This window comes from Zonotrichia leucophrys, chromosome 2, assembly GCF_028769735.1.
Source record: "Zonotrichia leucophrys gambelii isolate GWCS_2022_RI chromosome 2, RI_Zleu_2.0, whole genome shotgun sequence".
NCBI classification, from domain to species: Eukaryota; Metazoa; Chordata; class Aves; order Passeriformes; family Passerellidae; genus Zonotrichia; species Zonotrichia leucophrys.
In genome coordinates this window covers 135974457-135995872 of record NC_088171.1, presented here as the reverse complement: position 1 = coordinate 135995872, position 21416 = coordinate 135974457, and the positions used below count along the sequence as shown (strand labels likewise).

The window sequence follows — 21416 nt, the reverse complement described above, 5'->3', positions numbered from 1 at the left end:
CCCAACTGCTTGTTGCAGTTCTTACTGGAGGTTTCCTAGACCTGCTGTGATCTCAAAAACTCACTACTGAAAGTATTTGTACACTCTTTTGAGTGAAATTCACAAATGCAGCCTCTTAGACTATGGAGTTTGGGATATTTTTTTTCTGTTAGGTAGTGCTTATGATAAAAACAAAGCTTCAAAAGCCCCATCCCTTGGGAGAATTACACAGTGCATACTTGATGCTGAAATTTTGGGTGGGACTTTCCATGAGCATCTGTATCTTCAAATGTTGTAACAGTAGTGCAGCCTAGAAACTTCAAATCCTTTTCAAGCCCTTTTAGTATGTGCTGTGTTATCTTACAAATGACAAGCCTTGAAGTATTTACCCTCATGAATATCCAACTGCCTTTACAAATTCCCGGCCAGAGAGGGAAGGGCTGAGGCTCTCAGCCCTTCTCTGTCAGCCACTCTGGGTAGCAAATCCAGCATCTCCAGTGGACCACGCTGGGATCTTCAATGGGCCCCAGGAGCAGCCAGGTGAATGGTGTGAGATAGCACGGCTGGGGGTGCTCCCCTTTAGTTACACAGCAGGAAAGAAACATTCAGCGTTTGCCCCACTACAGACAAAAACAAAGGGCTCATTTCTCTTCCTTCCCTTCCTCATTTTCACCTCACCCTTTCCTACTCCCTCATAAACCTGCTCAAGATTGCTGACACCTTTGCTTCTCATGCACAATGAAATGCTGTTGAAAAAGAAGCAATTTCCATGTGGAAACAGAATTTTCCCAAGGGGCTCTACAAAGGCCAGAAAACTAAGGAAATGTAAAACCTTTTCTACAACTTCAGCTCAACATTAAAAATGAGCACACCAAGGCCCTCAGAATCACATACTTCTCCTGCAAGGAAGACAGTAAACTTGAAATTTGTGTTGACGACATTATTTAATGTACAGTTGGAGGGTTCTGAGACAGATTGATGATGAGAGCCTGACTAGATCTGAGCAGAAATGGAGAAGCCCACAAAGGACAGCAAACAGGGAGAAGGAATATGGAGGGAAGAAAGATGAAGTAATGGGCAGATTGTCAGGCAATACCCCAGCCTTGGAAAAGAGATGTGGACAGCATCGCTTTTCACAGATAATGGCCAATGGGAGTGAGATGGACCCATGCAAAAGTTCAGGAAACTATCTAAACTTTTTTCTTCCTTAACGGATTGAAGCTTTCTTAATGAATATTCCAAAGATAAAGTTTAATATGGAATTGACTGCATCAGATTTTGGGTTACAACTGGAAGAATAGCTCATGATTTTGACCACAGGAGGGCTCCAAGGTTTCATGAATGCATATGGAAACCTGTTGAGAAAGGGTAGAATTAGATGCGGCACAGAAAGTGAAAGCCATGGAGGTGCATGGTTCATGGTTCTTAGTTCAATGTGGAGGTCTACAAGCCCAGCTGAGCATGCTGCATATAATGGGTTTTTTTTAAACAAATGAGAGAAACAAAAAGAACAATTTTCCTGCAAACTTCTTCTTTCTCTACTGCCTTAAGAGGATTATCATAAAGATGACAGTTGTTAGATCCTCAAATTGAAGTTTGGGGATTCGATATTTATCACACGGGAAAAGACTGATTACATCTGCCCCAGCTCTGCAGCCACGCAGGTAAGATACAGCCCAGGAGAAGCAGGAGAAGGTATCACATCATCTGTGACCTGCTTCCAACTGTCTTCTTCTCTAGACTCTGCAGAGGTATGCACTAAGTGTACTACAAACCTGAGTACAGCAAGGGGCCTGTGGCCATGGGGAAGCAGGGACAACTGTTCATGTGGCACTACAATGGAGGAGGAAGAGGAGGATGTAGTTACTGTCAGTCAACCCAGAAGATCATGTCTGTGCACACAAAACACATCCCAAAAGCCAACTAGAAACATGGAAAAGACTACAAGTACAAATGACAATGTGCATCCAGCAGAGAGCAGGTGAAACCACAGCCGTCAGCTACGTCCTAGAGATGTGTTGGGTGAAAATAGGCCAATGAACAGAGGTGATCTGTCGCAGTCAATGCTGAGATAGAACCTGAACTCTGGCTCATCTGGATTGGATCTGAACTTTCTAGCCCCAGAAATGAAATACTGACATTAGGAACAGCTAATTTTCTCTGTTAGCAATAGTCTAGCTGGTCATGGCCTGTGAGGAGTAGTTCTGGTTGATTCATCAGAGCTTTGGCATTCTACCCTCAGGGACATTAAATGCCTTCAGACAAAGACACCTACCTGGGTAAAGGCCACCAGATTAAATACTCAGAAGAGGGTTTTTATCTGAAAAACTGGCCCTGGGTTTTAACTGCACTGGAAAAGAAAATGGGGATATATCAGGAACTTCCACATCCTCTTCAGATTAAGTGTGTGAAACTTGACAGAGCTAAAAGCTGGTAGGCTAACACTAAAGCTATTTGCAGATGATTAACAGATCAAAGCTAAAATAAAACAGGGAGGTTAGCAGAAAAAAATTGCTGTGTAAGGAGATAAGAGAAGTTTCCCATTTCAGGAGACAGAAGAGAGTGAACAGGTTGAAGGTCCAGGAGATGCTGCCAGAAGGGGATTTGGGCTGGAGATTTATATGGGGGGTGTGCAAAGTTCCTGTTTTCTCTTATCCAGCCTCTTCTGATATATCAGTCCTCCTTGTAGAAAAGAAGAAATAATCCCCTATATGCTGCACCCAGCCAGGAAAAAAACATTGATGAAAATATCCCCTGAAAAGGATTTAATCCTTTTCTGTTGAGGGTTTATGATGTCAAATAATGCCACCTCTTTTCTAGTAAATTCCAGTTTTAGGGTCAATCAGTTACAGCTGTGCTAATCCACAGTAACTAACTTCTTTGCCTGCTGGTGTCTCCATGGTGAAACCTGCAGATGAAACCTGGGTGACCTCCCTCTGCCTTTCCCTGCCGTGTTCAGAAAACAACAGATAAGGTAACGCAGTAAGGTAAGGCTCCACAACAACTGTGCACATACCAGGGATGCTGTAAGCAGGGCAGGGACTTTCCTTTGGGAGGGCAGATCTGGATAAATTACATCCCAAATTTTTGACTTGTAAAGGGAAAGAAACCTGTGGGTTTTTTTACTGCAGCTGACTGTTAAAGCAATGCTGCTTTTTATGTCAACATACATTTTAGTAAATGTTAGTTTGTACTCTGTAGTGACAGGCTGTTTGCAGTAACCTTGGGAATACTGCTCTTATCTTGTATTTACACAACAAGTGCAAAGAAACGAGATTAGGTATTTTTCTGCAATGTTTAAAAAAACTTTTTTTCTCCTCTCTTGAAAAGGGCTGAACTTTAAACATTTCGAGCACATTTCCCTCATTTGGAAGATGTACAGTTAATGTGGTATTAATCATTTACTGGCAGGTCTATCCTGGTCAGGCTATACTTATATTTTCATGACTGTACCATGTCTCTTAGGTCAAGTGCAACAGTGGTCTGAGACTGCAGTAAGGGAAATTGAAACTAGTCAAAAACTGACCTCGACTAGGACCACATACAGGATGGACAGACAAGTACTGTGGCATCTCTCTGGGATACAGAAGGACTCTGGTAAGGAACCAGGCCTCCCAAAGCATTTTGATGCATGGGATTGATAGAAAACCAATTCAGCATTATTTATCGCCCTCAAAGAAAGGGAGTTTTGCTTCTCTTGCCCTGGATTCAAATTTTATTTCAGCCACATGATTCTGAAGCTTTTGCTTTACAAAACATACCTTGTACTCTCCTGTCAGTGATAGCACTAGCAAAAATTATTTCAAAATGTCACATACTAAGCCCTGTACAGGAGTGCTGTGACCAGCTTTACAGGCCATACTATATGCATGCCCTTAAACAGACTATCCAACCTCTCCATGCCACAGTTTCATCCCATGCCTGTGGTAACAGCAGCCTCCCAGATGTTACATTTATCTCTCTGTGCCAAACCAGCAGAATAATCCCAGCTGCCCTAAGTGCCAAACTCATTGGAAGAGCACCGTACCGGAGCAGAGAGGAAGAGGCAGCTCTGCAACACCCACACCCTCCCCTGCTCTGGGAAAGCCAGCTCTATCCCTCTCTCACAAGGCAGAACAAGTGAATTTGCCCCTCTGTTGGTAGGGCCTTGCAGATTTTGTAAAAAGTAATATATAAAGGGGGAATTTTCTCAATTGCACTGCAAGCAGTATCTCCTCTGTCTCCTGCAGAAAGGAGCCAAGATAATCTGCACACAAGTGTCATACAAATTTAATGGTAGCTAAAGATGTTGGATGTGGATGTGAGACTGAAGGGAATGATTTCTGGAACATCAGTTCCTGCTGCTACAAATTTTTTTCCTTCAGTCAGGTCCTGCATTCTGTCCTCACTGTGTAAGACAGACATTGCCCAAGTTCCTGTTCTCTCCTGCAACTAGCAACACCTTCAGAGGGAACCTCCTTCAGCTTTCCTGAAAAGGTTTTTGGTTCCTGGCTGTGTGCAGGAATTACAGACCTATTTCACCTGTTGTACCTGACAGACTGATGGATAGGAGGAAACCAAATGTAAAGGAAACAGGGACTTCATAAACTTCCCATGTGTGTGTATTTTAATTTGTAGTCTCAAAATCTTCACACGTTCAGCTGACCAACTGTTTGCATACAAAGCACTGAGAAGCAAGGGACCATGGCAGGGCTGCTATGGAGCAGCTTCCAGGGACACAGCAAGATTGGCCTAATTACACATGGTTATTACTCACACTAAATCCATGTGAACTCTGGAAAAACCTTCACAAGATGGCACAAACTTGACAATTAAATATTTTCATTTTCTTGCTCATCTAGAGATGAAATTGCTTTACAACACAATGCAAACTGATCTGCTGTTAGCAAACCAGAACCAACATTCAAAAAAGTGCAGAAACTGTTGAATATTGTACCTAACTCCATAAAAGAGGCTAAAGGCTGGACATGGAGAAGAGGGGAACAGCAAGTAGAAAGTCTCTAATCAAGCTGTTAGCTGGCCAGGACAGAACATAATCAGAAGTCATTAAATACTCTGGTACTGTCAGAACAGGATGGGGACTTTTGCTATAATTTCTGCATCATGACCATTCTGTTGGTCAGGTTACTTGACCTGCTTTCAGTGCTTATCTGTTAAGGATATGTGACTGTGAAAAAGGGGTTAAAAAAAGTAACAGTTTCCTGTAGCAGGGTTATTCTAGTTGCACAACTACATCTGAAGGATTTTTCCCAGAGCAAAAGGACTTTGCCAGGTGTGCAGGACATCACAGCTTTTGTCATTGTGGCAGTTGCTCAACTGAACTGCCTCTAACCCATTGAACATGCTTCAAATTTACATCACCAAGTGCAAACAGTTATTACCTAAATCCTCAAAAATAGTGTTTGCTCCACAGAAAAATTCAGTGCTTATTCTCCTCAATGGACCTCTTGCTGAAGCCAGAGAAATATCAAGAAAAGGCAATATGTAACAGAAACAAGAGGTATTTAATCCTTTCAAAATGGTCTGACAGGATTGGAAGGCAGAAGGGCTCCTTCCCTCTGCCCTAAGCTAACATTCACCCTGAAGACTACTGGAGGCAAATTATAAGTTTCCTTTAAAATACCTGTTGTTCCTGCAGAGCTCATGTTGCTCAGAGGGATTTACAAGGCCTTAGCCTAGAGCTTCTGTGTTGATAAGGCATCTTTCAATAGGAAAAGTACTCCATGCCATGTGCAGAAGTCACCACAAATATTTCTCAGCAGAGTTATTTCTGCTATATTATGCAGTAAAATAAAACAGCAATACCATGCAGGAACATGGAATCAAAGGTTGAAGAGAAGTAGGTAGGACAGAAGTAAATTACTAGTATTTACTGTCACAGTAAGAAACTTAGTCAAAAAATTGATGTTTCCCTACACACTAATCACCACTGTTCAGTGAAACCAAGAGTTAAATTGTCTCTCCTAATCATTTTCAATCACTAATGACATTTCAGAAGCAAACTTCTTTGAACACAATATTATTTTTTCAGAGCTTAAATGTTCCTTTGGTATAAATTTCATGTTATTTTGGGAGAAAATAAAAGAATTACATAATTTGTTCAATTTGATTAAAAACCCAAACAAACAGAGCAACAGATTAATGTCAAAGCAAAACAGCAGTGGTGGTCTTTAGTTTAGTTTATGAACCACCACATTAAATCATCACTAAAGTTCATGTTGAAGGAATTAGGTCTTAAGAGAAAGTTCTTTTAAATCCAAAGGAAATACCCTTTGTAGTACATGTAAGAACATTAAGTTTATCATGGCAAGAAGCCCTGCTGAAAGCTTACAGGAAAATATTTCTGTGCTACCAGACAACCACAAGAGACAATTTTTAAGTTGCAAGAATAGGATGTTTCCCATAGCTTTGTGCAGTTTATTAGAATTTCCATCCTAATATTTTGGAGTTATTATAAAGTATTCAAGCTTTGGGCTTTACTAAATTAAACAGAATTAGGCAGACAGAAAAATAAATTTTTGTCTGGTCACAAGAGCTTTATTATCTATGTTAATATGATTAATTCCAGTTTACTACTTTCTCTTACATGGATGCTACAGGGATGCAAGTTGATGTGCTAGAATAATTTTACTTAGGAGACCCTGGCTACTCATCTGTGTACATGGCTGAGATGCTTTCCAGCCCTTCTCTCTTCCCTTCAGCAGTTGCAATCCTCAAGGAGAAAACAGACACAACTTTCATAGAGAGAGGAAAATGTGTAAGCCCAAACGAAGGCTTTACAATAGTGTCATTAGTGGGTTCAGCCTCAAAGGCACTCAAAACAATAATTCCTCTTTTCCATCATCTAGGTACACTAACACTCCATAACAAACATCTTCCTTAAAAAATCCTTTCCAGAGTTCTGGAGCAGGGCCAAGTGGCATCAGGCATGGGGTATCCCTGCTAGCTCACAACAGCAAGCATCCTCCCGTCCCAGCTCTCCCCCTAAGGCAAAACCTAACCAGTAATGACTGCTCTGGGTGTCTATTTTTTGGTCTCATTGCTGAGTATGAGGGCAGGGCACCTGGGCCCCTGGCAGTCCTCTTACCAGCAAACCTAAGGGTTTGAGAAGGGCTCTACCCAGTAAGAGATCTGTCAGCACTCAGCTGCCCACAAGTCCCTCTGAAGATCCCTATGAAAGAAAATCAAAACACATAAAAAAAACTGAATGTGTGGTTTATTATATTTAAGATGCTATTTGTCTATAGTGTTTAAATATCTCTGTCACACAGTTATGAGTAAATGAGTGTAATTTTACATGTTCAGTATTTTGATACACAGTACAGGACTACAAGTGTGGTAAAGGAGCATGAGAAATTAATATTTCCTTGATGCACGCATCAAACCTTGCAGCACCACTTAAAAGCTCAGAGTAAGGACTCAAAATGCAGTACTACAAGCACTACTAAATCAACCAAGAGACATACCTATATTAAACATTAGAGAAACAAAACAAATGACACAAAGGTTTAATGTTTAAGATTTGATACAGGATTAAAATACTAATATTTTTAATGTCCTGGCCTCAAATTAATAAATATAAAAACAATATAAAAATATACACCAGTTGATAAAAGGATGCACTGAGTAAGGTTAGAAAGCTAAATTTCACTTTCAAACGTATGCAGGTATGTCTTTAGGGAGAGGATTTCTGTGTAGCTGCGACTGGTCTTTCGGAAGAAGTCCAAGCTAGTGAGCTGCTCGATGTCACGGACACGTGCAGTGTGCATCTTAAGAAGATCTTCAACCCACTTTGACTCATCCTCTGAGCTCTGGGAAAAAAGGAAAAAAAAAAAAAAATTATCACAAGTCTTGTCAAAAATCATCTCCAAAAGCAAATGCAACTTGTCTACACATTTGTTCCAGATTTGAAGAAGAATCTCAGTGCTTTATTCAAGAATGAATAAGGTAAATGAATTCCAAGAAAATGAATTTGACATTTTAGATGTAAGATGAATCCTGCAGTTTTATTTCAGTACCCATTTTATGATGGGGTTGACACAATGACCATAATCATCCAGAAAAAGCTAGCCTCAAGTTGCAGCTATAGGTTTTTAGAAGATCCACTGGTCACTCCATGTTTTTCTATCTCACAGAAAGAACTCCATATTAATCGCTTTTGATTTACCAAAGACCAAACTCTAGGCTGTTTGGCTTTGAATTCTACACCTACACATTATTCTTAATCTAATCTAATACAGTAATATTTTAATATTTCCATTTTACTTTTAGAGGACCTTCACAATTCATTACACAGTCGGACAATGGTTTGTGTAGGTACCTAAAAACTCTTGTGATTGGAACATACATATTATTCTCTGATAGAAAAAAGAATTTACCAAGCATTTCCTGATACAAAGAAAAAAAAAATTGCAGGAAGGTTATGCTGCCAGAGTGTTTGGGGTCAGGTTGTGTTCTCTTAGGGGTCAGCTGCTGCCTCATGCCTTGTGCCGACACCAGCACATGTTGGAGTCATCCACAAACTAAGGTAACTTGCAAACACATCAGAAAATCAGCCCTGCAAAACACTGCAGTGACTGGCTGTTTGTGTGCCTTAACCAGCAAAGCAACATGTGCCACAAGCACTGCACCCAGGCCTGGGGACAGCACAATGGGGCCCAGACACGGGAAAAGGACAAAGCAAACAGGACTTTTCCCCCTTTGGCCCCTCTGGCTGGTACCTGTACGCCACTGCTAGGGAAGTGGGTTATATCTCGGGTATTTAGACTTCATGTGTGTGTCTATTCTTGGAAATTAACCCTTTCCCGACTGCCTCAGCAATGTCCTCCTACCAAATGATCCTCTCATGAATCAAGACTAAACTCCAGCAATGCCAGGACCTACCCAGTGCAGTAGCTGAGCCACAGACTAGGAAGTGGGTCACCCAACAAGAGGCAGGAGGGAGAGGTGATCATTTGCACAGAGAGGACACGAAGTCCCAGACAGATCACAGCTGGCTGCTCTAAAACAAACGTCCATGACCCAGTCAGCACCTGTTTGGTTCAAAGCTCTCAGCCCCAAAACAGCTTTCCTGTCCTACCTCTAACAACCTCAGGACCAAAATCAGGTCTGGAACAAGAAAAGAGAGATGCAAATTAAGAGGGAAGAGGAGGGAGTATGTCCTGCTCACTCCCCTTTGCCTGCAGTGCCGTGCTCCGGGGATGCTCCTGGCAGCACGTGGCCACAGGAAGCCCCTGCTCAGCCTTCAGCCACTACAGGGGTCTGCAAACAGGCCTCAGCAGCGCTGCCAGTGCAAAGGCAGCCACTGTGACATTTTTGCTTTCTTCAAGCCTTTCTTCTGAGCAGGAAATCTGCAGAGCTCAAAAGGAAGTTATGAGCAAGCTACAAATTTCACTTTTTTTTTTGAATACAAGCAGTTTGCAAAAGATCTGCAACATGAATAAATTACAGGATAGGGAGGCTTGTTTAACCTAGTCCAGCAAGACAGCATTTGCATGACTCCAGAAAATCAATCAACTGATCTATGTTTTATTTTTTCCAGTCCACAACTGGCCCATGAAGCCTCAGGCCCAGAAGCAAGGATTTTAAGTAGGGATCAACCAATTCAGTATTACCACATAACAATGAATGAAGTGTATACATTTAAAAGTCAGTTTTTTCCAGCTTTAGTGCTTAGTCCTACTTAGTCTTATTAGGAGACTTTTAGAAGGAAAAAGTAACAGTTGAAAACATGGAGATAAATAGGAAGAGGTGATCAATGAGGAGGCTAGCACAAAACCCAGTGGAAAAAAAATACCAGATATTCTGCACAAGAATCTCTCTGAATATCAATTGGAAAGCTGAACACGATGTATGTAGACAGGTGGGTGAGGAACTGACTTTAGAAAAGAAATTTATATGCTTTGCTGAAAGAGAAAACAGTGACCTGGAAGAATTTTCTAGGAATTCTAGTTTCTAAGGTTCCTTCAACTTTGGTCTTAGAAAGGACTTTTTGTCATGTTTTCACACTCACGTCTTGTGCTAAGGTGATTAGATGCTAGCAAAACCCCCAACAGTTGAGAACTCCTGTCAGTGCAGAGGAAGGTGGAATAGCACAGTGGAAGACGCAGATACAGGAGGTCCCAGGACAGAATGAAATTGGGTTATCCAAATTGACAGGCAGAAGAGAAGGATTTGAGCTGTGCACGAATGTGAACCACCATTATAACACAGCTATGAAAAAAGCAAATTATAGGCAGTATCAGAGGAGTTGTGTCCAGTGGAAAGAAAACCATTTTAATTTTGAGATCTAAGCTGCAGTACTTAATCTCATTCATAATCCAGATGAAAAAAAGATTGGACTGGATGAGATGCATAGGAAGTCTATTCTACTAACAGTCTCATCCTCTCTTACAAGAGCAAAAAAGATCCTGGGTCTTCCATGAACAGAGAGAAGTTATTTGCCTTGAGAATCATCATAAATCACCTCAAGGGTAAAACCCAGAGAAGGCTATTTAAGACATAGAAAAATGTTGACACAAGAATAAATGGGCATAACCTTGCCATGAATAAACACAGTTTAGAAAAGGAACAAATTCAGATGAGAAGAGTGGTGGTGTTCTTCAACAGCTGTGTGAAGAGAATGTGTGTACAGCTAGAGCAGAGGGAAAGCTAATATTTCTTCAAATCTTAAAAGAAAATGGTGGAGAGGTTAAGGCAAAATTCCTATATTATCCCATGCATTTCATCCATGAAGTATGGTGAGGTTTTATGCAATCACTTCTTTGAATAAATAAGTGTGCAAAAGTAAGGCTGAATGCAATCGATGATGGATTTCAGTGGCAAAAATTTGCCAACTGTATTTTCATTCAAGAGCAACATTTAAATATTTTGGAGTGGTTCTTTGCTATATAAAAGGCATGGACCAGTATCTGCTAATGACCTTGCAGAAGCACTGAAGACTCTTTCAAACTGTAAATACTTACTCCATACACATTTACAAGTAGCATGATCTACAGAGAAAAGAAGCCTGGTTTGAAATGTAAGAAATCAAGGCCTAAAAGAGACCATTATTGTAAAGAGCTCATTAAAAATATTTCAGCAGTTTAAGAGAGTTATGACACACAATACAAGGAGGAAAAAATAAGTTACTTTGTCATAAAATTACATATTGGCAGAGTTACAGGGCAGAGACACTAATAACTACCAAAATAGTAATTTCCAGATCACTAACTGGATCTTGATTCAGAGAAAAGCAGTCCAGGGAAAAGCCACAATGCAATATATGTAGGACTTCCAGAGACTTCTGGTGAAAGGTGTCTCTGCCCAAAACAATTGAGATCCAAACAGGACCAGACCTGCCCAAGAGAGAGGGATACTGCTCCAAAAGCATGGGCCCTGAAAGCAAGCAATATTTGATGAATGAAAAAGAAATAGTGTTCAAGGTCAGTTGTGCTCAGAGTTGGAATTACTATTTCTGCTTGTAGCTGGAATAGGAGTCTTAGCTTTTTTTGCCAATACAAAATTTATAACATTAATGCATTCATTCAGGAAACAGTTGTTTGATGAGTGAGAAAGAAACAGTGTTCCAGGTGAATTGTGTACAGAGTTGAAATGACTATTTCTGCCTGTAGCTGGAATAGGAGTCTTAACTTTTTTGCCAATACAAAATTCATAACATTAATGAGTTCATTCAGGAAACAGTCTCCTGGCAGCCCATAGTGAAGTGTCTGTGTGCAGGAATCCACCCAGCTGTGTAATGGGAGAGCAAGTTCAGGCGGAAGGACAAGGCTAAATACAGCTGCCTGGGAGCTCTGCTGTCCTCACGGAGTGCCAGAGCCTACAGGGGACCCAACACCCTCCTGCCACACAATCAGCTGCCAAGTGTGCACTTTCTGCAGCGCTGGCCAGACCAAAGCCTTCATCAAGATCCTTACAGTAAAGGATCTTGCATCCTAATGGAAGATAAGAAAGAAACCAGGAGGGTACTTGACCATCTCTGGAATAAGAAGCCAAACCTTTCCCTTGAATCAAGGTGTTCTGGAAGCAGCAACAATTGGCACTCTACCCTTGGCAGGTTACAGCAAATACTTTTAATACCGTGTGGGTTGGATGTAATCATGCTGACTGATGCACCCAGACTGCTATAGCAGACAGATTGCATTGTATCTGCAAATGGAAACTGACCTCCATAAACACATCAGGCTGGGTGCCAGCACAGTATGTTTATGCATACAGCCTCCTCCGCGTCTGCTCTGAAGTTACACTGAAAAAATATAGAATCCTACAGGCAAAAAAACAATACTGCCAACCTTCTGTATGTCACTTCTTCCAGACAATTTTAGGTGCAGCAATAGTTCCTTACTTTTGCTGCTGTCATGGAGGAGTGTTTTTATCTCATGAGCTAATGACACTTCAACAGAGGCACAACTGTCCTCTCATCCAAGACATTAGTGAACACTTGCTTCTATTAGTAATGAGCTTCCACATGTCTCAGGGACACATTTACCACAGGGCTGCAGCAGTGCAGCTGAACTCACATTGCAGCTCTCATCGTTGTCAGGCCGGTGGGGAAGGATGTATGAGAGAACAGAGAGTGGTCCATCACACTTGTCAGCTGGCTGAGTGAAATCTAAGCAGCTGGTTATGATGGCATAGTAATGTGTCGGAACAGGGATTGCACTGCCTTCCACAAACCTGGGGGAATAAAGCAAATATTTATCCACAAAGGATGAACTTGTTTGGGAGAAGGTTACACAAACAACATGGTCTTTCCTCTCCTACGTGTGAGGACACTCATACATTGTTGAAATGTGTTTGATTCCTGAACACTATTGAAAGGGAGCATTCAATTAGCTCACACTGTGCTACAGAAATACCTCATGCAGTGCTGAAAGGCTTCTTCAGTTCAGAGACATAGAGAGAATGCATTGCTGAATTAACAAAGACTTGAGCATGTAAACTCAATAGCACAGCTCTTAAGTGCTTCTTAAGTAAGGAGAATTTTAGAGACAATAGACTATGTGGAACCAAATTGACCTTTGTCTGGAGGATGAAAACAATTTCAAAGTCAAGGTGGAATAGTTAAGTGCTGAATTGTCATTTCCTTATTTTAACCACTGTCCTACCTACATGGGCATTCAGTCCCAATAACTTTAGAAAGAGCTAGAAAATTATGCTTCCTCACAAAAAAAATTAAATAATGTGCAGTTAATTAATTGTTTAAGATAAAACCATCATTAAGCAAAGCAATGGCAAAGCAATTTAAAGACAAATACTTACTGTTTTATTTTGTCAGGTGTGTCATGTAAACCATCATAGTCATAGTCAAAGATTGGTCCACTTATAACATTGACTCCATTTCGTTCAGTGGCATATCTCTTCACCAAAACCCTTTGGAAATAGTTCCATACCTCTGTGGGGGAAAAAAACCCAACCCAAACCAATCAATCAACCAAAATTAATTTAACAACCCCAAAACTCAAAACAAACAGAAAAAACCCAACCAAACAAAAACACCACAACACACCAACATTTGGATAAGTCAATATATGTCAAGATTAAAAAGTTTTTTCTTCCTCAAGATAAAAATCTAGAGGTCAAAAATTATTGACATGACAGTAGGGGAAATGAAAGACTAAGCATTACAGAGTTACTGCAGCTTCATTCAGTTTTGTCAATAAAGTCTATTCATATTTTGTTCTCTTGTTATTTTTTCCCCCAACCAGTGATGAAGGAAATACATGCTACCACTCCCAGGACAGCATTGCCATAGGCCTTGCACAGACATTCTGCTGCTCCTTCACCAAGCTGTAGAAACAGCAATTCACAGGTATTTGATATCTCTTTAAACACTGCCTTTGTTATCTGCTTACAGGGAACTGTGCTGGGGTGGTGTGTTTAGGGTGTTTTTATTAATCTTAAAAAGGATACAGTACCATAATTAAAAACTAAACCCAAACATTTTAAAAGAAAGAGAAGTGCAAATTCATTCAGTTAAATACTCCTTTGATACAAAATGTTTAACTTTTAAACTAGGTGCCATCAAGGGTGACCAAAGTCATGTCATTGCAGCAACCTTTGGGAAGAGCGTGATACACTTTCTCCCACCATGTCCTCCTCAAAAAGTTAACATTCTTGCAGAGATGGGAAACACACTGGAACCTATCATTCTTTTCTTCTGCTGCTTTTTATTTTAACCAACAGAAGTGTGGGTAAACAAAACTTCTCAGACTTGTAAGAGTTTAACTCTTGTCTTGCCAGCTCAGACCATTAAGTCCATGGTTCCCTGGAGCTGGTGGCAACGACAGCCTTAGGACACCTTGAACACCTTGTTGTAACACTGCTCAGTGCCACACGCAGTCCCAGCTGGGGTGATGCCCAGGGCCCCACCTGCAGTGATCTAACAAGAACCTCAGCCTAATCACTTGGCAATACCACTCCTGCAGCTGCTCACTCCTCCTTTGCATGTGCTTTATCAATAAAAACAGTCCAAAAATGAAAGACTCTCCCTTGTCCCACTGCCTCAAGTTTTGTATCTAAATAAGATTGCAGCTCCACTTCCCACTGCAATCACATACAGAGCAATGCCAGGGCAATGAGGGGCCAGCCCAGGGGTATCATTTTTGGAGCTCCAGCAAAGCAGGAACTGCTTAAGCCAGTCTCATTATGGAAAAAGTGGACACAGAATTATTGCCAGTGGGGATGGGATGGGACAGTGAATTACAAACACAAAGCAGAGGAGGGAGCCTCTGCAGCCAGCACTACCACCACAGCCAGCACATCACTGCACTGCCACATCCTATTTAACCTGTCATGGAAAAAGATCCATATAATGAGCATATACTTGGCTCTCAGCACTGCAACCTGTACACATGGAGCAGTATGTAATTTCCCAGCAATGACATTAGTACCAGAATTTTTTTGTAAGGAATCTGTGACCCACATGTGAGGAAGAAGGCCACTATATAAAATGAGCTGCTAGAGGTGGGCTGTTCTCCTGTGATTAGCATTTCAGCCAAATACTTATATTAACATTAACATTAAGAGAATTTTTATGAAGTGATTCTGGAGTGGGAAATCCCCAATAATTTTTCACTCTTTAATCAGTCAAGTGCTTTTGCTTAGATTTCCAGCAAACATCACCACTGGGTCCTACACAGAGGTTTTTCAGTTAAAAACACTCTTTTCTGGTTAAAAAGGAGAAGTTTCCATAGGCTTTGATGTTTATCCAAACCCCTCTGGCCTAAAATCTGAATTGGAAATCTCACAACAGGCTCTTGAGATTCTTCCAGGGCTTGTCAATCCCTGCCAAGCCAAAAATGCCACCAGAATAGCCTGATGGTTTTCCTACCTCTTGGCAAGACTAGAGAGAAAAGGGATGTGCAGACAAAGGAAATGTTAGTAATATAACCCTGCAGCACTGAAAGTCTCAGACAGGTTTAAATCATCCCTCATTTTCCATAAATTTGTTTTCTCTTCTCTTTTTTTTTTAATAGGTAATAAAAATGTTCAGTCTCCCTCCAAGGACATGGATAGAAAAATGAAATGTAATCACTTGTCCCTGAAGTACAAAATACCAAGGGCACACTCCCAGGCTTGTGCACACTCTCAGGCTCCAGTTGCCTAAGTATGTTCTTCACTAGCTTGAGCTACAGACAAGAAAATCTGAATGGTCTTACAGGAAGTGAATTACTGTGGCACAAAGCACAGCTGCAGACCTCCAGCATGGCTGTGCCATTACTTTAACCCAGCACCAAGGAAAATAAACCTTTCTCAAAACTTAAGCCTTTCTTGTGGTATTTTGCCTGCCCATATCAAGCACTATACAGGTGTCCACAGGTACTAGCTGCTGGCTACAGGTAACTGAATTTAAAGTTCTGAACTTGTCCTAGCAATTCATTCTATAATCCAACACAAAGTTAGAAAAAAAAGCTTGCTGGTAAAGAGAAGTATAGTCATGGAAAGAGCACTTACTTTTGAAGGCAGGATACATTGGAATGATATTTGTTATTAGAAAAGCATCATATTTTGCTTCTGCAGAGGAACTTAATTCTGAAAACAGAGAAACAGAAAAATATTAATAAGATGAAAGATAAGGATTTCAGAGAATATAGAAACGTTTTGAAAATGGCTTCAGACATTAACCAAAAGGAATACCATAATCTAAACAGCAATCTGATTGTTATATTCAGAAGTGCACACTACATACACAAAATTTGTCTTTAATGTGACAGCTGAACATGGAAAGGAAGAATTTTATCTGTACTTCAACTGTCAATCAATTCAAAATATTTTCATATAGCTTATCTATTTCTGCCATCTTAAAATGCAGAAAGCTCTGCAGGCTTTTATAAAAGATGCCAAGGATTTCTTGGGAGAGGAGTGTGGGATTATGTTCTAGTTTTGAGCAAGCCTCTGCAACTGTAATTCCATTTCAGAAATCCATCATAAAATATTTCAGCCACTGAGTGAGGAAGACGGAGCAATGAAGTTCAAAACTGTGACAGCTGTGCCTCTTCAACATTTACTAGTCCCAGAAGATCATGGATCCAATACTGAAGCAAAGCAAGCACATCAGGAGAATTGAGGATGCTTGTTTTACACAGGTTTTCTACTATCACTGTTTCTATAGGATAGTAGAAACTTTTACAGTATGCAAGAGACTAATTCGGATTTATGCATTAAATATGTTTATCTTACTGGTGACTGAAATCAAAATTAGTCTGTTTATATCTGGTGGGGTTTGCCTGAAGTTATGTTCACACCAAAAGTTTTCCCTACAAAACAAGAAAACTACAAAATCCCTAGGTAGTAAAAGCCATATAAACTTACGAGGAGGAAAAAGGAATCCATAGGAGAGCTGTTTGTCGCCTCTGTAGGCAGAACAGCTCTGGCTGTTTCCTGGAGAAATGCGGAGGTCAGGCCTCACACAGCTGGCAAGGTGCTCTGGGACACCTGACACCTCTGCCTGCATTGAGGAACATGGAGACAACAAAAAATGTACTTTCAGCTTTTACAGATAAAAGGAAACTAGGTCATACTGTTGACAGACTACACAGAAGGCCTTGCGTGCAGTAAAATAAAGCACTTGGCTGTACCACCAAATCCTGCTCCTGCATTGCTGCACAGCCTCTTCTTCAGGGAGCAGAAATCCCCACGGGAGAAAATTCAAATGAAGTCACTCATAAAAAAAACAAACCCCCCTTGAACAAAACTTAAAAATAAAACAGGAAAAGAAATACACAACCCTTCCCCTTAAAACTGTTCTCTGATTAAGGAAAAAAAAGAATATGGGCATGGTTTACAATGGTACTTTGATGTAATTTCTGGTAGGAAGATTTCCCACCAGAAAAATTTCCTGGGGAAGGGAAATTTTAGGACTTCAAGAACAAAGATACCACAGAAATTTTACCAAGATTTTTAAGAACATTTCAAGAGTAGAGAGAACACTAACCTGTTTGGAAATAGTGTAGGATGTCCACAGAGGCATCAGGAATGTTTCACTGTAGCCACTTTCAAAGTCGTGGTGATGCAAGATATTGTATTTTGTGCGGTACAGTACAGCAGGACGTCCATATAAAAGATGCTTCTCTAAAAATCAAAAGAAATTACATTTATGTTTATTACTGAAAATCTCAAGGATGAAAACAAAAAGGGGTGTTGGCTTTCCAACAGATGTTGTATTTTTCAGTGATCATTAATGGGATACTGACCCCAAGGAACTACTAAGGAAATCTTTTGACAGAGAGAGAACAAGAAGTCTTAAGCTGTTCTGGCTGAACCCCACTCCAGGTTCACAAACACCCTTAGGGAATAAAAGTCCCTTCTACACTTCAAAGCTTGTTTGTGTCACAGGGTGGAGAGAGGATGTTTTTTTCCAAAAACTGGAGACTCTTTAATGATCTTTGTGCCCGTCAGTCACACATGAGGTGATAAGGACTTTCTTTTCATAACTTTAAATCAGTCCCAGCCCATCAGTCCTGCCACTCTTCAGTGGACCTTCTCTCCTTCCTATGTTTGGTTTTTTGGTTTTTTTTGGTCTCAAAAGTGGGGCAAAAGCGGTCACTCACTCAAAGAGTAGTTTTTTCCCACTTGGCTGACACAGATTTGTTCTGAAGACTGATGTGCTATTTTTTGTCCATAATATCAAAGCAACAAACTAAAAAAAATCCTTTTCCTAACTGTGGCTACAAAAAGACACCCCCAGCTCTGTAAAAACAGCCCTTCTTTCTTGGTAATATGTTATGGTTAAATGTCCTTAGATAACTCTAGCAAGCTTGCTTACAAAAAGAAAAAAAAAATTGAAAGGGGTAGAAGAAAAATAAATTTCCTGGATAATCTTGCATTGTCCTGTACAGTCCATTGAATTTGATAACCTTTTGGCAAACTCACTTGGCTTGCTTTTGGAAATTAAAACATAGAAACAAGAAAAGTGGCCTAACACAGTTCCAAGATAGGCATATAACCTGAAAGAAAAGGGCATGTTTTATTAGTGCTCGAGTACAAACAGAGGATGTTTTTATAGGGCACAAGGAAAAAAGTAGGAAATGCCTAGTCTAAGGACAAAGATGATAAACTTGCTTTATTCAAGAGAAGCTGAAGTCATCTTTTTTTTCTGCCTGTGAATATCAACATGGTGCACCACGATGTAAAGTGCACCATGAAGGAAAATAAAACTGGCATGAAGCAGAAGTGCTTGCTTAAATAAGGACACATCATGCCATTTAACAGAGAATTGACAAATGAGCAAATGTAACTGGTTTAAATGCTTACATCTTAAAATAGACCAAAAATAACATTTTTATACTACTGCAGTGAAGAAGGATGAAAACCAGAAACCTTCTGAAACTCTTCTTCAAATAAAGATATTGAGATTCGAATTACAACAGTGAGGGTGTTTTTTCCTGATGCTATAAATTGTCACAGTGAGGAGCAGCTCTTCATTAATTGGGAAAATCAGTACAACAAGATGAAAGCTGCAGAGGGGCAATTTAACTCACAAAGAAAAAGACTACGGTCACCTTTTGAAACTAAAGGATAGGCTGCATTGCCCTTTTACAACAGAGAAATTGAAAATACTTTCATAAGGGAATTAAAACAAATCTCCTTAATCATCTTAACAATGCAATTTGAGGGACCTCAAAAAATCTATGCCTAAACTGAAAGCTTCAGAATTTGCCAATTTGGACAACTGTTATGGTAAGGGAAATGCTGTGAATTGTTATGCTGAACTCAATCACCACTGTGAGAAGGAAAACTCTGCTTTGGTGAGCCTTTCAGTCAGTAGAGTTGCTCAGAAAAGCAGCTCCCATCCCCTTTCCTCTGGTCCTCTTGCCCCACTTAAACCTGGACCACTGCCCTGATGCAGCTGAGAGTGCAGCCACACAGAAGTCAGTGCTGGCACACAGCAGGAACTAGTGGCCAGGAGAGCTGGGAATGCTTTCTCCTGGGAGCAACATTGACTTGAGCACTGAAGAGGAACAGAATTGCACTGAGCAGCCTGAACTAGCAGAGCACTTCCTTCACTGTGTAACCTGCACCCTAAGAGCCAGGCATTAAGACTCAGATTGTCAAAGCAGCTGTAGCATCCTTTCTAGGTGAAACCTAAGCCTGGATAACTATGGTAAAACCCAGCCCACAAATAAAGTCTGGTTTGTTCCCCACTTACAGCCTGTAGTTGAACAGAGTACTGCCTCATGCACTCTCTCCTTTCCTCTTGTCTCTGCCTTCACATATGGGCTTAAAACTTCTCGAGGTGATGGAATGGAAACTCGCATTGCTTTGAACAGTACTTTAGTCCTGGTTCAGCAAAAGGTCCTGTGTACCTTCTCAAGTGAGCAGCACTTCACCTTGCCCACAAATCTCACATGTGTCCGTGGGCTACCTTAGCAAGTACTTGAAATGACAGTTTACTACACATCACCTAAACCACATCAGGAGTTGCTCTGGTATTAATGATGCAAAGTAGTTTACAAAAGAAAATTAAACCAGCTTTCATTAACTGAGGCATCAGGCTCTTACCTTCTGTTCCCTTGATATGAAAGCGCTTGTTGAGTTCATCCAGCTTGTTCTTCTCAAGAACAGAAAAAAAGGAATGAGATTAGGACCACTGGAGCACTCCAACATCTTTTTTACTAGCATCTAACAAAACAAAACTAGTGCTATAAGACAGTGAGGATTTTCCTGTCTCCGCTTTTACAAAAAACAGTAATTTTTCCAAGGGGGCATAATGACTTCACAGAGGAACCTGGGAAATTCTTACAGATCAAACCCTCTCAAAATAAATAAAATGGCTACAACTTTACCAAAACTACCACTAAGAGTGGAGGCTTCCACAGATCCTACACACCTACCTTATCATCACATGTACATCCTATATCGAAATCTGATGCAGAAGGTAGAGCCACAGGATACAGTGGTTTAGCAACTTCATCTGGCACAGTTGGTTTATAAACATTGGCTCTCAGCAGGTGATTTAAACTTCCGTGGGTGCCATTATTGGGAGCAGGCTTTAATCCAAGCAGATCTATGAAAATACCAAGGAAAAATGAATGGTGGTTACACTACAAACATATATTCAAGCAGCAACTCTATTGAGCCAACACGTTTCTTAGTAATACTGCTTACACCCCACAGCATGTTAGTGAAAGCTTTAAATGTAATAAAAACACTGATTTTTTTTTTTTGTCCAAATCATAAAATTGCAAATGTCGTACTAATAGTATCTTTGGCTTTATGACAAAATGTTAATTTGCACCAAGACACTGGAAAAGTTTAAAACTGTAAAAAGTTATTATATACTATTTTATTATAACTACTCCTTCAGCTTCCAGTGCAAACCTATGTATGGTCCATGTGCTGACCTCACTCCAAACATCTGCAACACAGTGATTTCTAAATAAGGGCTAACTACCCCTTAGGCAGTCAAACATTGCATGTTTGGGGGAAAAAGGTGAATTACATCTTTGAAACACCTTAAAGTTTCATTGTGAATTACACCTTGAAAGTTTCATTGTTCTAGAAAATCAATACTAAAGAAAAGACCCTAATGAACACCTGTATACATCATCAGATTCTTCACAGCTTCAGTACAAATTCAGGAAACATAATCATACAAGGAAATGCTATAGAAAACTAAGTGATCAACCTGAACTGCTGCATGAGACCTGCAGATGCAGAAGCAGTCTCTGAACAGAAATCTCTTTCCTAGACAGCTGAGATGTGGACACCACACATTGCAGAGGTGTCCATTTGATCTCTGTCAAGCTGCAACCATCAAAACTACAGTAACCCCCTTTACTGACCAGCCAGTTCCAGAGCAAACTGAGACCCCTGAGAAGGGCCTTCAGCCCTCCTGGCAAGTGCTTGGGAAAGGGGGACTAGGAAAAAAAAAACACTGAGAGGAAGTCAGGGCATAAGCTCATGGGTGCCTAAATGATGGCCTATTAAAATAAGTT

General features: G+C 40.5%; 1 protein-coding gene across 1 annotated transcript in view; it reads right to left on the bottom strand.

Annotated features, from left to right (window-relative positions):
• Positions 1 to 7462: 7462 nt before the first annotated feature.
• Positions 7463 to 21416, bottom strand: part of ENPP2 (ectonucleotide pyrophosphatase/phosphodiesterase 2) — a 71510-nt gene continuing 57556 nt past the window's right edge. The window contains 8 exon segments of the mRNA XM_064706573.1: positions 7463 to 7790; positions 12498 to 12654; positions 13240 to 13372; positions 15934 to 16011; positions 16792 to 16927; positions 17414 to 17550; positions 19981 to 20032; positions 20313 to 20485. Coding sequence (XP_064562643.1) covers positions 7620 to 7790; positions 12498 to 12654; positions 13240 to 13372; positions 15934 to 16011; positions 16792 to 16927; positions 17414 to 17550; positions 19981 to 20032; positions 20313 to 20485 — 1037 coding nt within the window. The 3' untranslated portion in view covers positions 7463 to 7619.